This window comes from Styela clava, chromosome 7 (genome assembly GCF_964204865.1).
Source record: "Styela clava chromosome 7, kaStyClav1.hap1.2, whole genome shotgun sequence".
Classification (NCBI taxonomy): domain Eukaryota; kingdom Metazoa; phylum Chordata; class Ascidiacea; order Stolidobranchia; family Styelidae; genus Styela; species Styela clava.
In genome coordinates, this window is record NC_135256.1 from 16,813,975 (window position 1) to 16,834,957 (window position 20,983).

The window sequence follows — 20,983 nt, forward strand, 5'->3', positions numbered from 1 at the left end:
CAAATTAAGGCAATGATAGCGTTGACAATATCATTAATATCGAATAAAAACAATGTATATGTCCAGAAATGATCCCTGAGGAACTCCAACCGAGATATTTTCACTCAGTGATTCAGAGCCACCCAATGAAACATATTGACTTCTGTCCCACAAATACCTTATTTACAACTGCTGTTGTGAAGTGACTTAATTTGCTAGCAGTTATCTTATCTCTGGTTTTCGAACGACAAAAATTTTTCATTGCAGTGAAATTAGTTGGGAAGACAACGTTAGATCTGATAAATTTCACAACGATCTAAATAATAGGTTGTTAGCAGAAAAGGTCTAAGTAAGAACTTTTGCTTAGGTAAAGTTAACTTTAAAACAGGCTGGGAAACACATAATTTATTGAAATCTAATGTCATAGTCGGCGATATAGTTGTTCAAAAAACTTGGTATTACGGTTTCTGTATGCAAAATAACGTTTCTGCCCCAAACTATGAAGTAACCATACCAAGATTTGCAAAACAAAATCATACAATGTTTTGGGTACTAAGATTTATTATATACAATACAACACAAGGACAAAAATATAAGAATCAAATAGGTTGATCAACATCCATTTCGTGGATTCATGGTTACTTCAACAAATAACTTGCATTTGCTGCTATTCTATCCGAGATCCCCCAATGCTAAGAAAGTATAAATTGGCATTGGATATTTGGGACATAATAGAACGGTCATGCAGTAAAACTATACCAATAAGAATCTTGATAATTAAAATAATCAAAGAGAAACCACATATCTGCAATAAAAATTATGGATCAATTATAAATGGCATTCATTCTCATTCATTCTAGAGAAGGTCAGGATTACATATGATATCCAATTTCAAAAAATAAGTCTTATAATCAAGGACAAAAATTAATTAATATAACAAGTTTATACATTCACTGAAACTGGTTCAAATTCCCTTCAAATACCATTGCGACAGTCTTGGCAAATCAAAAAAATATAAGAGCAAAAATGACACTACTTATAATAATACAAAGTATGTGACTTGTGAAATTTTCACAAGTAAAAAAAAGTGTTATCAGAAATCGTAAAAACCAGATTTTATGACAGCCATGATGTACAAAAGTATAACAATGAAGATAATCATAAATGGAACATATTGATTACTACCTTTCCCACTGCTAAGAAAAATACATCACTGACCACTTAAATGAGAGAGTTGGAATTCTTGACATCTGATATGTATAGTTCTGGCAAAGAATAGGCTACGAGTCGCAAATTCAATATTTATCGAATTGTAAGCAAAACTGAAAGAAAAAAATCAAAATGTACATTGGTAAAAATATATACAAGATATATCATAGAAGACTGATAGACATTAGAATTGTGACTGTATCATGAAAATCAGCTATTTTATTGATTAACATCAGATCATCCATTGGAAGGTTAATGTTACCAATATTTAAGAATGTCCTGTTAGTGAGAAAAAACTCATTTTTCAACCAAGGCTTCATTTAAATGAACAGAATCATTTCAATATTTTGCTGTTTTGCGAGATACATAAACAATTTGGAAGTATTTATATATTATGTAGAATTAGTGACAAATTCATTTGAAGATATCAGGACACCGTGGATTGACCATAACTGGCATAAGAAGGTTAATATCAGCGATTAACGCTATCAGTAAAAATACAATAAAGTAGTAAATCTTAAAATATTAGGTATTTCAGCACGGTATTTTTTCCCTGTGTGTTGCCAGATTGTAGATTGTATTTTTTATAAAATTAGAATAACCTTTTGAAAATACAAAAATTAAAAAAAAAAGTGACTCATACATAATTTGAGACATAAACACGTCTGAAACAATTACGAAGTGTAGGGCATCAAGTTTCTCATAGATGGGAATAGGAAAAAAAAAATAAAAGAAATTATATACATAGTAATAATCATCTGAAACACAGCCTTTTCAAAAATGTTTTTCCAATTTATGGAGTGTTACAAGATAAGGTGTGCATATCTTTCCACATGTACAATTTCTGATATATTAGTTTGCTATTTGTCACACCCAGCAAATTTAACATTGTGGTATTGAAATATTCTGACTTTCAGACAATGTCATTGATTCGAAAGCACTGTCGACACGTTCCAAATCTACTTCATCTTTGTGGCACTGAAATAAAAAAAGTAATTCAGAAAACACATTGAAAATAGGATTTCCATTGAATTGCCAAAAATCGAGTAATTTAAACAATGTTTCCTCCTGCCTGAGGGAAAATTTTACAAACAATAAATTTACACTAATCTCTATTACAAAATATAGGCTGTTAATTTTTTTACATTACATGATCGAATGTTGTGATTTTATATTTAAAATTCCCTATTTGGAAGCCAGTATTGCTCATTATATCTCATCATAGCTATTTGTGAAAATATATAAAAAATGTGAAAAAAAAGCTTGTGAACCCCTGTCCTAAGCTTCACAGGAAGAGAAAAAATTGTACCAGTTTTGCAGATTCATTTGTCTGAGATTTGTTGAGAACATCAATGGCATCCTGTCTGTCAATTTGTGTCAAAGCGGCTCTGAGTCCTGTCACTGTACCTTGGATACACTGTTAAATATAATATCAATAATTACATAGGCGTACACACTTCTTCCATTATGATATCATCATACTTTTGACTCATATTAGAAATTATTACCATAAGTATTTTTCACATTACTGTTCTACATAATTTATTACCAGGCATTTGTATTTCCACTCCATACAAGCCTCTAGAAAAGCAGCTAAAATATGGAGCTGTCGTGTTTGGTTGGACTAAATTGTTTGCGGGCGCAACTTTACCTTTAAAACCTTAACTTAAAACTTTAAAACCTGGGAGGAAAAGTCTTTATTTTCACTAACCAGATTCAATACCATGCAATATTTATGGACCATAAAACAGAATACCAAGGTACAACCACCAAGGTACCAGGTACAAATGTGCAAACAAAATAAATAAGTATTGTTGTTCCTCGAAAAAATATCAACAATGTCAACTCTCTCTCTCGTAACTTACAGAATAGTTCTCGAGAAGAGTTTCAGTCGGACTTTTTTCCTCATCCTCAAATATGCCAATGAGTGCTCCAAGTCCGAGTCTCTTGGCAAGGGCATACCAATCCTTGCCATCACTGATTGGATCGAGTAGTCGAGATAACTTCATTTTGATGATGGGTTCAAGTGAGTACAGATCTAAAATACATGTATATTCAATATTGGGTATGAAGTGGACCTACGAACAGTTAAGCTGAATAAAATCTCCTTTCTCTGGAACATCTGGATCAATCAATTTCAATTTTCAATACTGAAGGATGAAAGAAACTTGCTAGAAAGCTCCCCCTTTTATTTTCATTTTTTTCAAATTTTCTCAAAGATCCATAATTACCGGTATGGCTCGATATTCCAGCTCAAATTTTGCTGATTTATTTATGACACTCTGTACAATTCATACAACATTCAGTATAATTCTTTTCATTTTGCCCAGACATCATGGTGGTCATATTGAAAAAAAAAAAAAATTTAACATTTAAATACCTCAAAAAGACATATTTTACTACATTTTTTAAATATCACATAATATGAGACATGCAGAAGATTTTTATTCAAAGATATAACACATATCCTACCTTCGCTGCTATCTACGAGTGATGAATATTCTGATCCAATGTCACAATGATCGTAAGCAGAACCTCCCTCCAGAATATCTCTCATTTTTGAACTGACGCAAAGCGAAAGAGGAATACTATTGGGGTCTTCTGAATATTCACTCTGTGGGTCAGCCCCGCATGCGAGCAATAAAGTTGCGATTTCTTGAGAATCTCTCGCAACGGCAATGTGAAGTGGTGTCAATCCACTGAAGGTACGACATTCAAGGTCTGCGTTGCACTGAATATGAAAGCATATCAATTTATAAATGTATAATAAATAGAATATTTGAATAATGAATTCTAGGATATTAGGAATAATTTAAAATATATTTAATTTAATTAGAATATTATTAATTTATTTTAATCGAAGTAAACCCAAATTAGGTTTTATTTTATATTTGCAAATTTTATTTTATAATGTTCTCAGAATAGAGTTCCATTCAGCTTTGCCCAGCACTGTTCACTCCAAACAAGAACTTGGAAAAGAATATATTTATAAAAAAAAATGCTACAGTAGAATATTACAACTTTGCTGGATAATCATTTAAAAAAGTAACTTAGATTGCAACCCTGGTGTCATTTGCATAGTCCATAAATATAATAAACCAGGCTGAATATAATCCACCCAATATTCCTAGAACTAAAACGATAATGCTGAAAAAATAAGCATTATCAAAAAGATTTTTCATTCAACTTTTTGTCATACATACTGTACACCTAATGCCGCATACCAGGACGACAATCCAACAACAATAATAATAATGTGAACTAGACACTCTCATTCCGGAACCCGAAATGGAGAAAAGTCCCCAAGATATCAAAACACTCGAATTAGTTTCATTTTCAACCTAAATATACATTATGTTATCTGCGATCAAACATTTGGGGAAATTCAGGCAAATTCCACAAAAATAAACCACAAATTGTGCAAGAGGTGTATATTAGGAGGAAATTCCGTTAGTCTTGTTTTATTCTCATTCTGCCAAACAACAAAAGGACTAAATATTCTCAAAATAAGAAATCTTTTTAAAGTGAAATTTGTAATTTATTTAATCAGCAGGACTGATTACTATCTTACCTCAGAGATAAGATAACCAGCAACAATCAGATTGTTTTCTTCAGCTGCAATATGTAATGCAGTACGTCCGCTCTTCATATCTCCAGCATCTACATTGTGTCCGTGCTTTATCAGCAGACTGATGCACTGCCGAGCACTTTCAGATACTTTGCTTGCAAGTGTATGAAGAGGAGTAAGGCCTTTCAAAGTGAAAAGTTGAAAAAATAAAGTCATGTAACATGAAAATATACAGAGTAACATTAAGGATCAATTCAATTCCTCTATATTGCAAAACAGATGGACCAAAAATTGGTGTTCAATATTGATATTTCGATTAAAAAAATTAGCAAAAAGACAGAATCCACAAGATTTGTATTTAATTATGTTGTTCTTTTTCAGATACTCCTAAAGTACCAAGACACCCAGTTCTTCAAGATAGGTTCAAACCTCTGAATTGGGGAGATCACGGGTCATAATATACTAGTAGACATATTCATTTGGTTCATCAGACTCCCTACACCAAGTAACCATTTATAAGATCTTTATAGAGATTATTATTAACTTTACAAACTTGGACAAAATTGGTTAGGAGAAAAAGAATAAAAAAGAATAATACCATTATAGTTGTGTGGTTCAATGCCATCACAAGACTCCATCAGCATATATTCCAGTAGGTCGGCTTGTCCTGTACTACAGGCAAGATGGATTGCTGTGTTTCCTCTCGAATCACCAAGCATGGCATCTGCACCAGCACCCATCAGCCACTGAAATTTGAAAATAGGACATGGAGCAATTCAATATATTATTCAGTTTATAGACATGGATGCTCATATTCAAATAATTCCCTAGTGCGTTATAAATAAACACAGTCGCACAGCAAAATTTTACTAGAGAAAAAATATTTATTTTTTGTTGAATTATTTCCATAAATCCAATCACGATTTTGTGACCTATAATCGAAATTTAATTACAGCGTAACTTTTATATGAATTATTATTTACATGCAGGTTTTTACAATACATGTGTAGCAAAAATATTTCAAAATTAAATTTCAAAACTATCTATTCATCATATTGTTTAAAGATGTGTGTTTCCCTGATAGGCATAGTGTTATCATCAAAGCAAAAAATCACACAAATAATACTTGATAAAAAAATCTAAAAAACTCAGATTAAATGAAGGTTGATTTTATTTGGATTCGGAAATGTGTTTATGAAATTCAGATAATTACAGGTTTTACTGTAAAATTTGCCATTTCTACACTGCAATCATGATGTAAATTAAATTTTAGGGTCCACGCACATGTTTAACAATAAGAAACAATGGGAAAATAACAGGTGAAGTTGTCATAATGAAGTTGAGAAAGACTTCGCAGATCATCACCCGAGACATTCAAGAATTACTCCTCACCTTTACAGCATTAGTATTTTCGCTGTGTACAGCAATATGTAATGGTGTGAGTTGAGTATCATTCATTCTATTGATGATTTCGCCACTACTTGGTATGGTTTGAATCAGTTGTATCAATGCTAGAAGAACCTTGTCTTGTCCGTTGATGACGGCCAGGTGAAGGGGGCTATGAAGAAAAGGAAAATTTCCATAAGTCAGACGTAACTACAGGGTTAATTATGGATATACGTTTCCCGATTATGATAGGATTCACATGTTTATCCAGGGGAGAGGAAAGCCGATAAGACAGCTTAATCATATGGCGAACCACTGCCTCTCGTCCAGTTACTAGTTCATGTCAGGTATGAGGTTAGTTATCCAGGTATTTGTTTCAGATGCATGCCCTCGAGGGTGGAGGGATAATGATGATTCCGCGATAAAATAAAGACATTTAAATTTTCTTGATTGCAGTTACATTGCTGACTAAATAGGAAATATAATAGTCCAAAAAAAGATATTTCATAGAATATTTATAATATTATAAAAGAAAAATGGTTGCAAGACTAGAAGGATATCTTGAGAAAGTCATATTAATAAAAAATATTATTATTAATCAGCTCAAAGCAAGGTCAGAAATTGGGGACGAAAAAGAAAAACTCAAAATTTAAGCATATGTACACAAATGTGATGATATAAAAACATTTACAATAACTTTGAGAGCCATAAAAACAAATTGAATCGAAGTAACTTTTTGGTAGGATTTCAGCCATAGCAATACATTCAAATTTCACAGTATTTCAGCGATTTCTTCATTCAAAATCTAGATCAAGAATAAAGACTCACACGTTTCACAGCCTTAAAAAATATTCCACTGAATCTAATCTTTCAATAAACTTACGTGTCCCCATCGCTGTCCTGAATATCAGTAAGACGACGTTGTGTTGCGAGTATTATACGGATGTCTCCTGTTGCTGCAAAGGCCTGCATTGCTTTGGCAGTTCTGATGGTAATGTTGACCAGAAGCTTTTGTAGTGATGTTTTATCGAGCCGATCGATAATTTCAGCCTCTGAAAATTACAGATGTGAATGAAAATGAAAAATAAAAAGGCAATTTTAATACTATATCCAACAGGTGAATTCATTCAATAAAAAAAAAAAAGAAAGATCTTAAAACGGGGATGACCAAACGAATCGAATATTCGAAAACATTCGAATATCAAAGCATTCGAATATCTTTTTGGCTGATTTTCGAATAATTCCGAATAATAGCCACTTTTCGCCATCAGCGACGTGTTTCGTTTTGAAGATCAATCTTCAAACAATTTTCCGCGCTTTGACAGGTAATGCAATGGCGGTAAATAGTATCGGCACTCTGATTGTTCGTTATCTTCTGTGCGAGCGGGCGCCTCGTATTGTTGCGACACATTTGCTCGGATGCGAGATTGGCACTATCGCCATTTCTTTGCAGAGCTTCTAATTTACGCATTCATTTGTATTGAGCCATGGGTCTCAAATAAATAGAATTAGTCAGATATTAAAGCCGTGCGCTTTGTTACAAATTACGACACCCACTGAATTGTCTCAAGTCCGAAAAAAAGAGTTAATTTATTATTAAAAAACATTTACATTTTTTCCCGCTTTTGGCAAATAATTTTGATAATGATAGTTAAAAGTATCTTCTTTTTACTATGATGCTTTTCCGTTGCGACAAAATATTCAAGTTCATGAACAATAACAGTATTCAAAATGCCTTGCCGTATTAATTTAATTTTGTTTAATTAACGTAACTCGTGGATGCGTCGACTAACGAAAAAATAAAAGTATTACCGCGGCAATCTGCGGACATAAATGGTGTGGTAAACTGCCAAATTATGATTCAACCTTTAATAACTATTTCCATATTTACGAAAAACAAATTATATTACATCTTTAAAATACCATGGCAATTAGTGGACCTAAAATGTGTGGTAAACTGCCCGATTAACAGTTAATTTTTGATTCATATTTTCGTACTCACAAAAAAATCATTTATACTTTTACCTACGTTCAAGCAAATAGTTTTGATAATGATTGTTAAATGTATGGACTTATTTTCTGGTAGCCAGCTTGTAGGTAACAGTTATTCCATTGGTTATTGTATGCTGATTCCGCCATACAATAAGATAAGCTTGAATTTATTTTCGAAGTATTCGAAATTTCATATTCGAAAATAATAATTTCTAATGTATTCGAAATAGTTAATTATTCGGTATTGGCCATCCCCGTCTTAAAATAATAAGATCAAAAATGCATAATTTACCCTGAATTTGCAACTTATGATTTTGTAATATATAGCACATCAACTACCTTGTTTTAATTTCATGTCATCTGTAATGTTGGGTGGTGGTCTTTTTTGTTTCGTTTCTGCTGATTGAGTCATTGTTTGTGGTTGACTTTCCTTTACCTACAACGAGATATATTAAAAATTGGAATTTTGAGAAATAGTTTTATTATACAGACACTATAAAGAATTGTGACTGTAATGGAATATTGTGACTTTGAATTATATTCTAGAATGTTTTTTTTTGCAATCATAGGCAAAGGTGAAAATTGACATAAAAAAATGCTTATAATTTGACTACATTGAAAACTATCACCAAATTTTGTGTCATGTAAACCAAATAAACACATTTTAAAATGGACTGGCCAAAGAATCAGCATGTTACAATGTTACAAATTATATTACTCCAAACTAAAGTGTGTTCGATTTTATCACCATAAATTTAAATTGAAAAGACTATTATATTGCAGTTAGCAACAAAGTTGAATTTATGACATTTGATTACTAGCTTTTTTCATACAGGGATATCCAATTGCCATAAAGCTAACATGTTTTTTGGAACAGCTATACAAAATGTATATCGCCAATCAAGTGTAACGAATAGACTATTATATACCTGTACTTTTGGCTTATTTTTTCCAACTTCAACTGGAGCATTGGCTGCTTCAAGCTGTCTTTCAATAGCACAGCTATCGGCTTCAATAACATCTAAATTCAAGTATTATTTTTTATTTTCATAAAAAAATTCATTTTGTTTCAAGTCATTTATAAAATACACAATCTATGTGATTATGACCCAGTAATGAGATAACGAACAAATAGAGCTTGTTTTGTCATAAATTTCAAAACGTCTTCATAAAAATATCTTTATATGTGGTTTAACTCTAATAGACCTATTCTATAATCCCTTAGGCCCTATAATGTTACGTAAAGCTTGTGGGCGTTGGAAACTCCCTCATTCCCTAAAATAGATTCATGGTCAAAACAAATACCTTGGTAAGATCCAAAACATAGTATATTTAACGTTAATTTATGTATGAACAACATATACTTTATTAACCTGTTATTGCTTAGTCAAGCATATTCAGACCAATTTACATTAAAAGGAAAGGTTACGGCTTCTGCCTTTAATAAAATATGGGTAAAGGAGAAATTGCCTGATTTATATTGATTGCCGTTACTATTTTGAAGATATTGAAATAAAGGTAATGAATGATGTAACTGAAAAGATGTATTTAATGAATAACAATACAACTTGAAGGGATAAATTTATGTAAAAAAACTACACTCACCCTGGACTGCTTTTTCAGTCTTGATCTGTAAGAAATCAACATAGATTAAGTAATTTTGAAAAAAAGATTTAACATAGAAAACGAGATAGTAAAATTCCATGCCATAGGCAGGAAGTTTTTATCTGTGAATTTATTTACATACAATGTGATAAATCAAAACCATTTGTCTAGTATGCATCATGACGAGAGGCATGATGTGAAGAAAAAAAAAATCAAGTCAAAAATCGTGAAGCGAGTTTACGGTAAATGTTTTTTTATCTTTAATTATCCATTGTTCTGTTCAGTTGTAATATCTACCTGATTGACACAACAATGCCTGAGGGCAAAACTTCACAAATTTTTTACAAAACAAAATAAAGAGAGTAAGAGATAATAAAGTGAGAAGGGTGCATTCATACCTCGGGTATTTCCGAGGTATCTTGCATCCCTGCAGAGAAACCTTCATCGTCAACATTTTTGGTCATGGCATCGGTCTTGGTTTCCTGCGAGAATGAGAATTGTGAAAATTATGAAAAAAACAAAGGCTAACAATATGCTCAACAAGTTTATCTTTATGAGCAGCAGTGTGAATATAGTAAATCAACCATTGAATTGTTTATGGTTTGTTTTCTCCAATTTGCTCTTAACAAGGAAAGGTTCCTCTATATAACAGGTTAGATGCTATTCTTGGAAGAAAAGAAACTTTTCCGCCAAATTTCCGGTATGACATTACCTAACCAATTTGGAGACCGTGGGGAGGGATAGATAGATAAGATAGAATTTTTCTATACTTTACCACAAGAATCAAATCATTTAGTGACTGAAGGATAATAAAGCTTGATAAACCTTTTCACAGTACGCCATAGTCAACAAAAAGTTTCATGTTTTTTTACGAATGTTCCGAATATTTACAAGATAACTGTTTGCCCCTCATTAGCTGTATAATATGTTCTACTTTAAAAAGCCTGTTATATTTGTCTCGCATATCAAAAATTTGTAATGTGATAGAAATTGATAATACATTATACAATATGTAATCAATAAACTATAGACCTGGAAAAACCCACAATTCAAAACATGTCATAGGCTTCCTGTACTGTGTTGCTTGATTCGAATTGGTATGGCATGAATATGGCATATATGTTACTAAATAACACATAGACCTATATTAATAGTGTGATGTTGTTTTGTTCAAAAAAACCTTTATGCGCATGCCAAATTAGGTTTTAAATGAAGTAGGCCTGGCCTGTATATATAATCACTTACATAAGAGAATGACCAAAAAGTTTTTTGGCAAAATAATTAGTATAAGATTCTGGAAACATAACACCATTGTAACTAACTACTATCAGAATAAAGTATATACTTATAGTTTTATTTAGTTACCTGTAGCTTTTATCAAGCGTTAAGGCTATAATGTATATAAAATTTTTCCCTGCTAATCAAATAGAGTAAACTTTCATATATTAGTTAAAAAACTACCAAATATATAAAACTTACATCTGAGACTGCATCTGTAACAATCTGCGTTTCTGAATTCATGAGTATATCCATGATTGGTCCTTCCATTTGACCAGATGCTGAATAAAACAAGAAAGCAATCTCAAATACAAGAAAACCAACGTTCAATGACTAACCACGGTGTGCGGTAGAGTAGAGCCTATGAGACTGCCACACAAATCTGGTCATTCAAACTATAACTGAAAATGAGGAACCATGACCATAGCAATTAATATGGGCAACGCTAAGCCCTTAGTTAAGCACAAGTTTTGTCGAGAAAATGGCTGATCGACATGATATTCTGCTACTTGGTAGTGCAATGTGCATTTAAGAGTAGCCACATTATGGGTGAAATTTCGAGCATAAAACTCAAAAAATAAAATAATAGCCTTTGAGACGTTTTTTGTTCTCAGGTAATGAGAATCTGAAATCATTTCTGCCATTAATTGCAAGAAAAGTTTTTTTTTCCATCAATAAGAGTTTTGTAAAATAATCCATATTCACAATTTTTATCCTAAAATAAAAACAATATCTTTTGGAATTAGCATTGGCGTTACCGGTATTTAAAATGAACTATCGGTAGTCTTGATAAAAATGACACATAAGTTAGTTCAAGCAGCAAAGAACTTGCAATGAATTTGTTATGTGATGTCGCATGTTTATCATCTGTGCATATGAAACATTAAATTAGTTGGCTATTTAGATGCTGCTCAACCAAGACTTGATGACAAAAATCCGACAGAGCGAATATAAAATCTCATTTAGACGGTGTTGCTGAAGCCAAAATAATTTCTCCAAAACCAAATGAAAAAAAAAATAGGAATACCTGAGCTGGTAAAAGTCTGTGCTGATCCTGTAAAACCACTGAGGGTGGTAGCAATGAAATCATTGATATCTTCATCCACATTTGTGCCTACAACTTCCTGCCCGATAACCTCCTACACAAAGTAATAATAAAATAATTCTAAAATGCTTCGTAATATAATTGGACACTCCATCCCCAATGTAATAATACGATTGAAGGATTATTTCAGTAAAATTAGAAAAACTCGAATTAAAATACAGCAGTTCTGATGTATTCACTCTTAAATATCTTATGATTAGTTGAAAATGTCCATCACTACGTATCACATTTTACTGGCCCTTGTCACAAAAAAAGGGTTTTTATTTTTTAATGAAATATTTTTGCATAATAAACATTGGTAGTAATTGTGATATGGTAACCTAAACATAAGATAAGTTCTATTGAATTTGTTCATTCAATTCTTACTATCAGATTCCTATCAGAGTGAACCAAAAACAAGATAAGGCATTCTGAGGGCTTTAACTAAAAAAGGGCGAAAATTGAAAATACTGTCCTGTGAAAATGAGAAACATATAATTTGGATTTTTGTTTAACTTATTAAGTACATTAGTGAATATTGCTTCAAACTATGATTGAATCACCCTATTAAAAAGCACCAATTTATTTGCATTATTTCCAAATGAAATTTTTTGGAATGTCAACACTCGTCCTTTTGTATTGAAACTCTTGAAATTAGATACCTCTAATGCATATGACTCTCCTGCCTGTACATCTCCTGTACCGGGGTCGAAATAAAGTGCATTTCCGCTGGAGGTGGTGGGTGGCACCTGAGCATAAATGAATTGTCCTTGTAACTGCATTGATGGAAGTGTCTGTTGTTGAACTAGTTGTACTTGTTGATATTGTACTGGAACGGTTTGCATCTGAACCCACTTGAAAAAAATGGAGGTTATATTTAATAATAAAATGAGAACAAACAATTTTGCCCAAATTGCTCTATATGTGTTCTCTACATGTACAGATCAACGGAAGGCTGCGGGAGTTAAAATTTACCTGTGACAGCGTCACCAGATTACAAGCAGGCAGAATAGCTGAGAACTAAACTAAATTAACTTGAAATAATTATGATGGCATACCAGTAATAACCATCAAGCTATTGTAAATTTTATATTATGAAGCTTCTACCATCTAATAAAAATGATACAACAATATTCCATACTAGTGAGCTTCTGATTGAAAAACACAAAGTCACAAAAAAGGCATCAAAACAGTATGAATGACATTTCTAATAAAAAAATAATGGGTTGTCCCGAAGTATTCGTACGAAGATGGCGCACAACCTGAACATAGTATGTGTACCAGGTTAGGGTTGTTCAGGTTGTGCGTCATCTTGGTACAAATACTACCGAAGCGTTAAATAATGTACCTGTTGTTGTGAAATCTGGGGTTGTGCTTGGGTACTATTGGCCAACATCTGTGGAAAAGGGACACGTGTTCCAGGGATGAAATTTGACTCTGAAATTTGTGGTGCAACAACTCCATTTAAATCCTGATTAGAAAAATAAAATGAAAATTAGCTCAATATGAGGTACCTATTCCATAAATTATCGAATAACGAATAATCATGGATGGATATCAATTGTAGATGAATTTGACATTGACATTAGAATTTAATCTTTATTACAATTCTTAGATTCTTACTAAACCTCTGCTCTTGCAATTGCATAAAGAAGAACTCACAGCTGACATAGGAGATCCATGGCTCGAACTGTGGGGACTTGAACTGCTAATGCTGACTGCCCGCATGTTTGTATTTATTCCTTGTGAACTCTGAAACAAAATGAAAGTTTGAGGCTTCGGGTCATTATAAGAATGTTAAAATTCACGAATTATTATGAATAACTTGAAAGACAAGGATTGCATCTTTTTAGTTTTCTTAGTCTGTAAAGGTATATATATCATTGCATTGGAAGATTCTGGAAAGAGTCATTAATATAAATGATTTCTGATTCATTCCTAAAACAGTGATGAATTTGGAATAGCCTACTTAAAAAATAAAGTAGCCTACATATTATTTTAATGTATTTGAAAATTTATGTTCACACGCCATAATCTAAGAAACAAAAGTGATGAACCCACCAAGTTATGCTGGCAAGACATAAAAGATCAATTGTTTTATTGAAATTCGATATTATCAAAACTACAATAGAATATGATAATTCTATATCGAACCCTATACCAGGGCTACTCAACTATTTTTACCGAAGGTCCGCAAACAAAACTTTAAAAATATTTGGGTCCGGACTTTCCAAAAATTATATTTCGGCATCTTTAAACACGCAATTCCTCGGCCGACTAATGATTATTAGCTAATCAAGATTGTTTGTTATGACGTTATAGTTCTTTTCATATATATTTTTAAATCTATAAAAGTGATTTTATAAAGAAAACTTCAAAAGTGGGGCTAATCATTCAAAAAGAACGATTAAGCGGGGTCCGAATCGAATACCCGAAAGGTCCGCCAGTTGAGTAGCCCTGCCCTATACTGTACTCTGACAAAACTCACAAAGCTCTTCCAAAAAACGAACCACCATTAATAGACCCCAATAAGTATCAGTAATATCAACAAAACTACAGTTTATAAAATTTGTTTTACAAATTCATATCACCACACCAGATAACGTTATTAGTAGTTTTTTTTTAAACATATGGTAATACATGCGAAACCAATATAAAAAATTTGTGTTACCCTGACAAAGACAGCAGATCTCTAAAAATATTTTTGATTGAATTTTGGTAAAAACAATAACAAATAAGTATAAAATATAAGAAAGAAATTAAAAATTGTTTACCAAAAAAAAATCTGACCAAAATTAAATAAAGAAAAATTTGAATATTCAAATCGAGTATTGAAAACATGAATTTATTCAGGAAGACAAAATCAGTGGAAATGGACAATAAAGAAGGAAGGGATTTTTATCTCCAAATGATATACCTATTCAACCTTGCAGTAAGCTTTAATTTTAGATAAAATAATTTAGGTAATTTGCAATTTTGCTTATCTGAATTAGAGCAATTCCTAGCTTCCATACATCTATATCACACTTACATCAGATCCTTGTGGTGAAGGCACCATAGCGTGTGAGCCTTGCAATACCTCTTGACTGGAGACTCCATTATTCATCATCATTCCACCGTTCATCATTGGCGGGCTGGCCTGTATGAAAGAATACATCAGTCAATGTGAAAAAATTGTGAAATCTATTATTTCTCTGTGATCATGTGTCTTTATAATTGTGGTGTGTGAAAGTTAAAAGTCAAAACAGTAGGTAAATAAATAGCAAATTTTTGAGTTATTTTTAACACTTACTGGCTCCTGTTTCATGTGGTGCATTTTATACAGCAACAATGATGGGTCAAGAGGTCCTTTTTGTGGATTGGCTTGTCTAGGAGGAGGTCCAAAACGTTTAGTTTGCTTTCCACCACCCGTGTTGTTTCCACTGCTCTGAAAGACGAAACCACCTGACTGGCGATAGGTACCCATAGGTGCATGTCCAGCGTTACCATTGGGTTGATTGCCTACAACATGATCTTCAAAATGTGCGCTGACTTTTTTACGCTTCCTCAGTATCTGTTCAGGATCTGGTTTGTTGAGTAAATATTAAATGAAAAATAACTATTAAAAATGTGAATTCAATAGTTACAAAATCACTGAAAATAAGAAAAAACAAACCATCTTGAACAGGCATGTAGGTGAAAGTACGTGGTTCTGATACTTCACCGTCTGATCTACGTCTAAGTTGAACCTGCACCATAAAAGTATATATTTTTATTTTTTGAGGGGAAGAATTTGTTTCGAGCAAGCAAGGTCACGCGTAACCATTTAGTAGTAAAAGAGCATAACATTGAAAAAGTAACAGGAATCCACTGAAATATCAAGAGCTTTTTGAACTATCACTCAAGTGTTTTCCTACAAAATTTAAAACTTCATATGAATAGACTAGCATCAACTGTGAATGTGATATTGGTTACATCAATTTTCAAATTACATTTTTTTGAATAGCGGTTATTTAAAATTTCGTCTAGACCAAATTCTTAAAAGTTAGAACCCCGGCATGCATATCAACTTTTACAATTATAAATAAGAAAATTCTTCTGAGAATTTTCGAAGGGTAAAGGACACAGCATACCTGCACTTGAACAGGCTTGTCTATGCTGACATCTTTGTATCTTGGTGTTCGAAATACGATTGCAAACTGCCTGTGTACATCAGTAGGCGAGAAATCACCATAAGCATCCCAGCCATCATCATTTCCATATTCATCTTCTTCAAAGAAGCGAACTTGAATATCATCTGTAGTTTAAAAATATATTAGGCTATTTGAGAAATTATACTATATACTAAATCATCAACATACTAAAATATAAAAAAATTTAGAAACTAAGCACAAATACCAATCTATGCAAATAGATTTATTATTGCTTGTTAAGTTAACTACCGTGAAGTTAATCATTGTTTAACACCACCTTTGAGCAGATAAACACAAAAGATTATGGTAATTTTTTATGTTACCGGTATGAAATTCTGTGCTGTCAAATGCCTCATTCACATGGGTAATTTCTCCAAGACTTGTACCATCTTCATCTTTTTGTAAATTTTGATAAATCATTTAAGTAGTATTTGAAAAACTGACCTTTCTGGACCTTGTCACATAACAAGTAAATCTCATCCATTCCACTTGCCGCACCATGAGTTTTATCCATACGACAAATTTTCAATGTCGCTGCATTGGGTGACTCTGAACAAAAAGTCCATAAGTTTAAGCTTGGGTAAGCAAAGGATTTAGTCTGAACAATGCTTGTCAGTAAAATTCTTATTTCTAGGATTTTGGGTGAAAAATTAGCATTTAAGCAATTGAAATCTCCCTATTTGAATAAGAAAGCCTTATTTATATTTTTCGAATTGTATATAATTTTTCCTGCATTTCTTATTAAATATACATCAACTTCTGTGTGTTTTTTGTGAAACATGGCCCAATTTATAATATATTATTATTGAAAAATATTATTTTAGATTCAATTTAGAATAGTGGATCATAATATGGTTATACCTACCTAAATTGGTAATTAATTAAGTTAGATTACAAATATGCGAACTGGATTCACTTCATAAGAAAACCTTAATGTTGTGAATCCACAAAACTTGACATCAGTAATTTATCAAATATACAAATATAAAAAAAAAATGATCAATTTGGATCAACTGTTTCAAATTATGTTAAATAAAATCAAATTCAAATTCATGGTCAAATATAATTAAAACGCAGAACAAGAACTCACTGCTGTCAAAAATGGCATCAGAAATGACTGGTTTCAACATCAAAGTAAAAGCTCCATTGCTATCAGGCAGGTAGGCAATGAACATGAGTCTCACGACTGAGAGGTCAATGGACTTCGCCTCTGCAGATGCTTTAGACCTGATGCGTTGTTTGTCTTCATCTAAATAAGATTTAAGATATTTCAACTCATTGCAGAATATTTGAAATTATACCAAAAGTAATATCAGAAACTTCATTAGATATCTGCAATGCAGAAAATAATAAAATACTCTGAAATACGATGTGAGAAACAGTCTTATTACAATTCTTTTCAGCAGGGGACAATTTATCAAGAAAAAGTTGGCATTCATCATGACTATTTCATGAATGGATCGAATGGGCAAATTCCATTCAAATCGTAAAACACAATTTTAGGAAACCAAACAATTCAGTTATTATTTATAATAATATAATATTTGTGAGCAAATACAAATTGCAGATGTAGAGTTTCCAAAACAAAACTAAGCCCCACCGCCACCACACACTGACCTAAAAAATTCATAGTCATTGTGAAATGGGAATTCCCACCATGCCAGTGCTCAAGTTATTTTTATACACAGATATGAAGCGAATTAAGATATTATCATGATTGATTTCAAACATTGATTTCTCATAATCAATGAGAAATGCAAGCGGCAATCAGACACAACTGGCATGAAGCATTGAGCATTTGAACTAAATAATTAAGCTGTTCTGATGTCCCTGATTCTAATAACAGGCGAGGTATAAATGAACAACTTCGATGTCATCAACAGCCATTTAAGGTAAAAATGAATCGAAGGAGATCGTACCCTTTATAGCATTTTGAATGTCCGCGGTCAATCCTTCATTGAGGGACGAGAGCTGCATTTCGGCAGCCAAGTATCGTTCTTCAAGAATTTTTGCTACATTTTTCTTCGTGACATGTTGTATCCCAAGATTGGGAAATCTGAATCATAAAAATGCAAATTTTTTTAATATAAAAATAAATTTTAATTGGTCATATTGAGGATGTCATAAAAGCAAAATTTACTGTTAATAATTGATTCTATATAAATAGAAAAGAATATTAAACGAAAAAATCGATAATTGAGGCAAAAAATCTATATATTCGTTTGAGCAAATGCTAAATTTAAAGTATTGAAATAGAAAGAAGATTTTATAATGAAATGTATAAATTAAACAACATTTCAATTCAAATTGAACCCCATTCTATCAGCACAGCATGAGGTGTGGTAAAGATATTCCGTCAGCATTTAGAAAACAAATATCCAAATATGGCAATTTACATAATTTATCTTTAAAATATTTATCGCAAAAAGATAAATCAAATTATATTCTTATTTAGTTACAACAACTTGATAGCAAATATAGGCTAGGCCTATTGAATTTTTGCATTTATATTATTTGTGAGAAATGACATGACGAAGTACTGTAGAACGTTGTGAAATGCTTATTATAATTCTGGTCTTTGGCCAAAATGATTCATGATTTGAATACTTCGAACATACTTCTTTTTATTGTATGCATTTGCCTCATTGTAACTATAACTCGAGTCTTAAATTTTAACTTGGTGTGTTCAAATATGATCTTGCCTAAGACTATGATTATTTTGAATCCAAGGCTCAATTATAAGCAATGAATTCCTATGATTTTATTAGGATATCCAAATTGAACAATGCTTGTCAAAACAGCACTCCTGATATTTATACCCTGTCGGCCTGTCATGTATTACGCCATGTTTCGAAATCATTTTATTACACCTAGAAAAATCCCCTTCAAATATGTAAGAGAGAAGGGAGGGAAAAAAGAGAGAAAGCTCTTCTGTCTGGAAAGAAAAAATGAGTGAAAGAGAAATAAGAGAGAAACTTACGTGGCAGTCATGTCTTTGGGTCCACACTGAACTGTACAGATGCCATTCTGACATTGTTTTCCAACCAAAGAGTGAGGATGAAGTCGTGGGTTCTCTTCATTTGTAACAAGTTGAACAACAATTCTTGCATATCCTGAGTGATTTCTTATCTGATAATGTTAGGAATTCAATTAAAAAATTAGAAAAATCCAATTATAAATAAATAGATAGTATAAGCTTAGCTGTTGGGCCATCAAATAGCACCGACATTAAAATGGAAATGTTTATATCAAATAACACACAATAATCTAAAACTTATATATCACAAATTTGCACATATTTTAAAATTAGATATTCCGATCATAATCATAAAATACAAGTATATTTGACAATATTCATGATTTTATTAGGTAGTGAAATTTTTCAGCTATTTTGTTTACAAACTAAATTCCTTATACATACCAACAAACACCCACACAATTTATAACATTGGATTTATTGACTGTAGCTATGGCATTAAAAATACCTGAACTGCAGGATATGTTTTCTTGTTTTTATCACTACTAGCCCCGGGTATGCCACCGTGGGATGGTCCCTCACAAGAATACCGGAATCTGAACCCTCTCGCTTTTGGGTGTTCGATAATGTCAAGAAACGGTTCCTGACTCTGAAAGAAGAAAAGCAACGCTTTGATAAATCATTAACTTACTATTTGACCAGTAAAGTAAACTGAGTGAGGCAATTTCTGAGCAAATTTATCATGATATCACCAATAGTATTTTAATTCAAACTACTGGTATAAGAGATGAAGCTAAAATCCGCATGACACACAATTTCAAAGTTCTCACATGGAATGACAATTTTTTTTTATAAATCTAGATAAATGCTATTGGGAAAATAGTTTTTGTTCCAAGTTTGAACAGCTTCATATTGACATGGTTATATTTTTTATGTATAACAAACTTTTTATTTTTGTTCATTAATGTCAAATGAATATGTTGCTTATGGTCCATCTGTATCCTCGGACGCAGGATCATTTTTAAGCAAGTTTAAATCTTTGATAACTACTTCACTATTGTTATGGTTTTGAAAATATCAGAAGATATTAAATACTCTTATAGATTCACATACCTCATCCGGATACATATTTATTGTATTTTCGTACTTTTGTTGAAAAGGTAGTGTTCGTTGAGGAGAGTGATACATCTAATAAGAATAACTTTCCTTCATATAATTTCCACAAAATATTTTATAGGATTATTGTAATAATAATTGTAATTATCCTAACGTAGTGACGACCAATATATTTACTTTACAATAATATTGTTCTGTTGAAAAATCAAGGATTATAATTTACTGATAATAGTTATGGTAGGTAAAATAGTACAAATTGCAAAATGGTGGATACTTAGGTGTTGCACCTTAGGACAAACCACATTCAAATAAAGGCATCTAATGAGGAGAATGTATAGACCTGTCACCAAGTGAGATATGGTATACAAGTAGAGCAAGAGTCATTTCATTGGTTTCGATTGAACACTAAACAAATTACAGCACTTCCTTATTCTATTAAAAATGTCCATATACATATAGCGTCATACTCAAAGGAAACGTTAATAAATGAATTCAAAACTGGTATATATCCAATATCTATATACCTCTTGAGTTCAAAATTATAGAGATGTTTTTTCCAAATTGAAGAACTTACATCAAATAAAGAAAAGTTTATGTACCAGTAAATATTACTTCAA

At 32.0% G+C, this 20,983-nt stretch overlaps 1 protein-coding gene across 1 annotated transcript; it reads right to left on the reverse strand.

Moving 5' to 3' along the window:
• Positions 1-522: 522 nt before the first annotated feature.
• Positions 523-20,577, reverse strand: LOC120328904 (nuclear factor NF-kappa-B p105 subunit-like). The gene is made up of 27 exons (XM_039395471.2): positions 20,364-20,577; positions 19,759-19,899; positions 19,254-19,402; positions 18,193-18,329; positions 17,364-17,522; positions 16,718-16,822; positions 16,214-16,377; positions 15,757-15,829; positions 15,394-15,665; positions 15,133-15,240; positions 13,764-13,853; positions 13,450-13,572; positions 12,764-12,955; positions 12,045-12,156; positions 11,219-11,298; positions 10,138-10,221; positions 9,740-9,764; positions 9,064-9,155; positions 8,474-8,570; positions 7,026-7,194; positions 6,149-6,314; positions 5,355-5,502; positions 4,760-4,938; positions 3,661-3,919; positions 3,054-3,226; positions 2,498-2,605; positions 523-2,166 (listed from the first exon to the last, which is right to left on the reverse strand). The coding sequence occupies exons 1-27, from the start codon at positions 20,436-20,438 to the stop codon at positions 2,071-2,073; spliced, it is 3,576 nt and encodes a 1,191-aa protein (XP_039251405.2). The 5' UTR covers positions 20,439-20,577; the 3' UTR covers positions 523-2,070.
• Between the last annotated feature and the right edge of the window lie 406 nt (positions 20,578-20,983).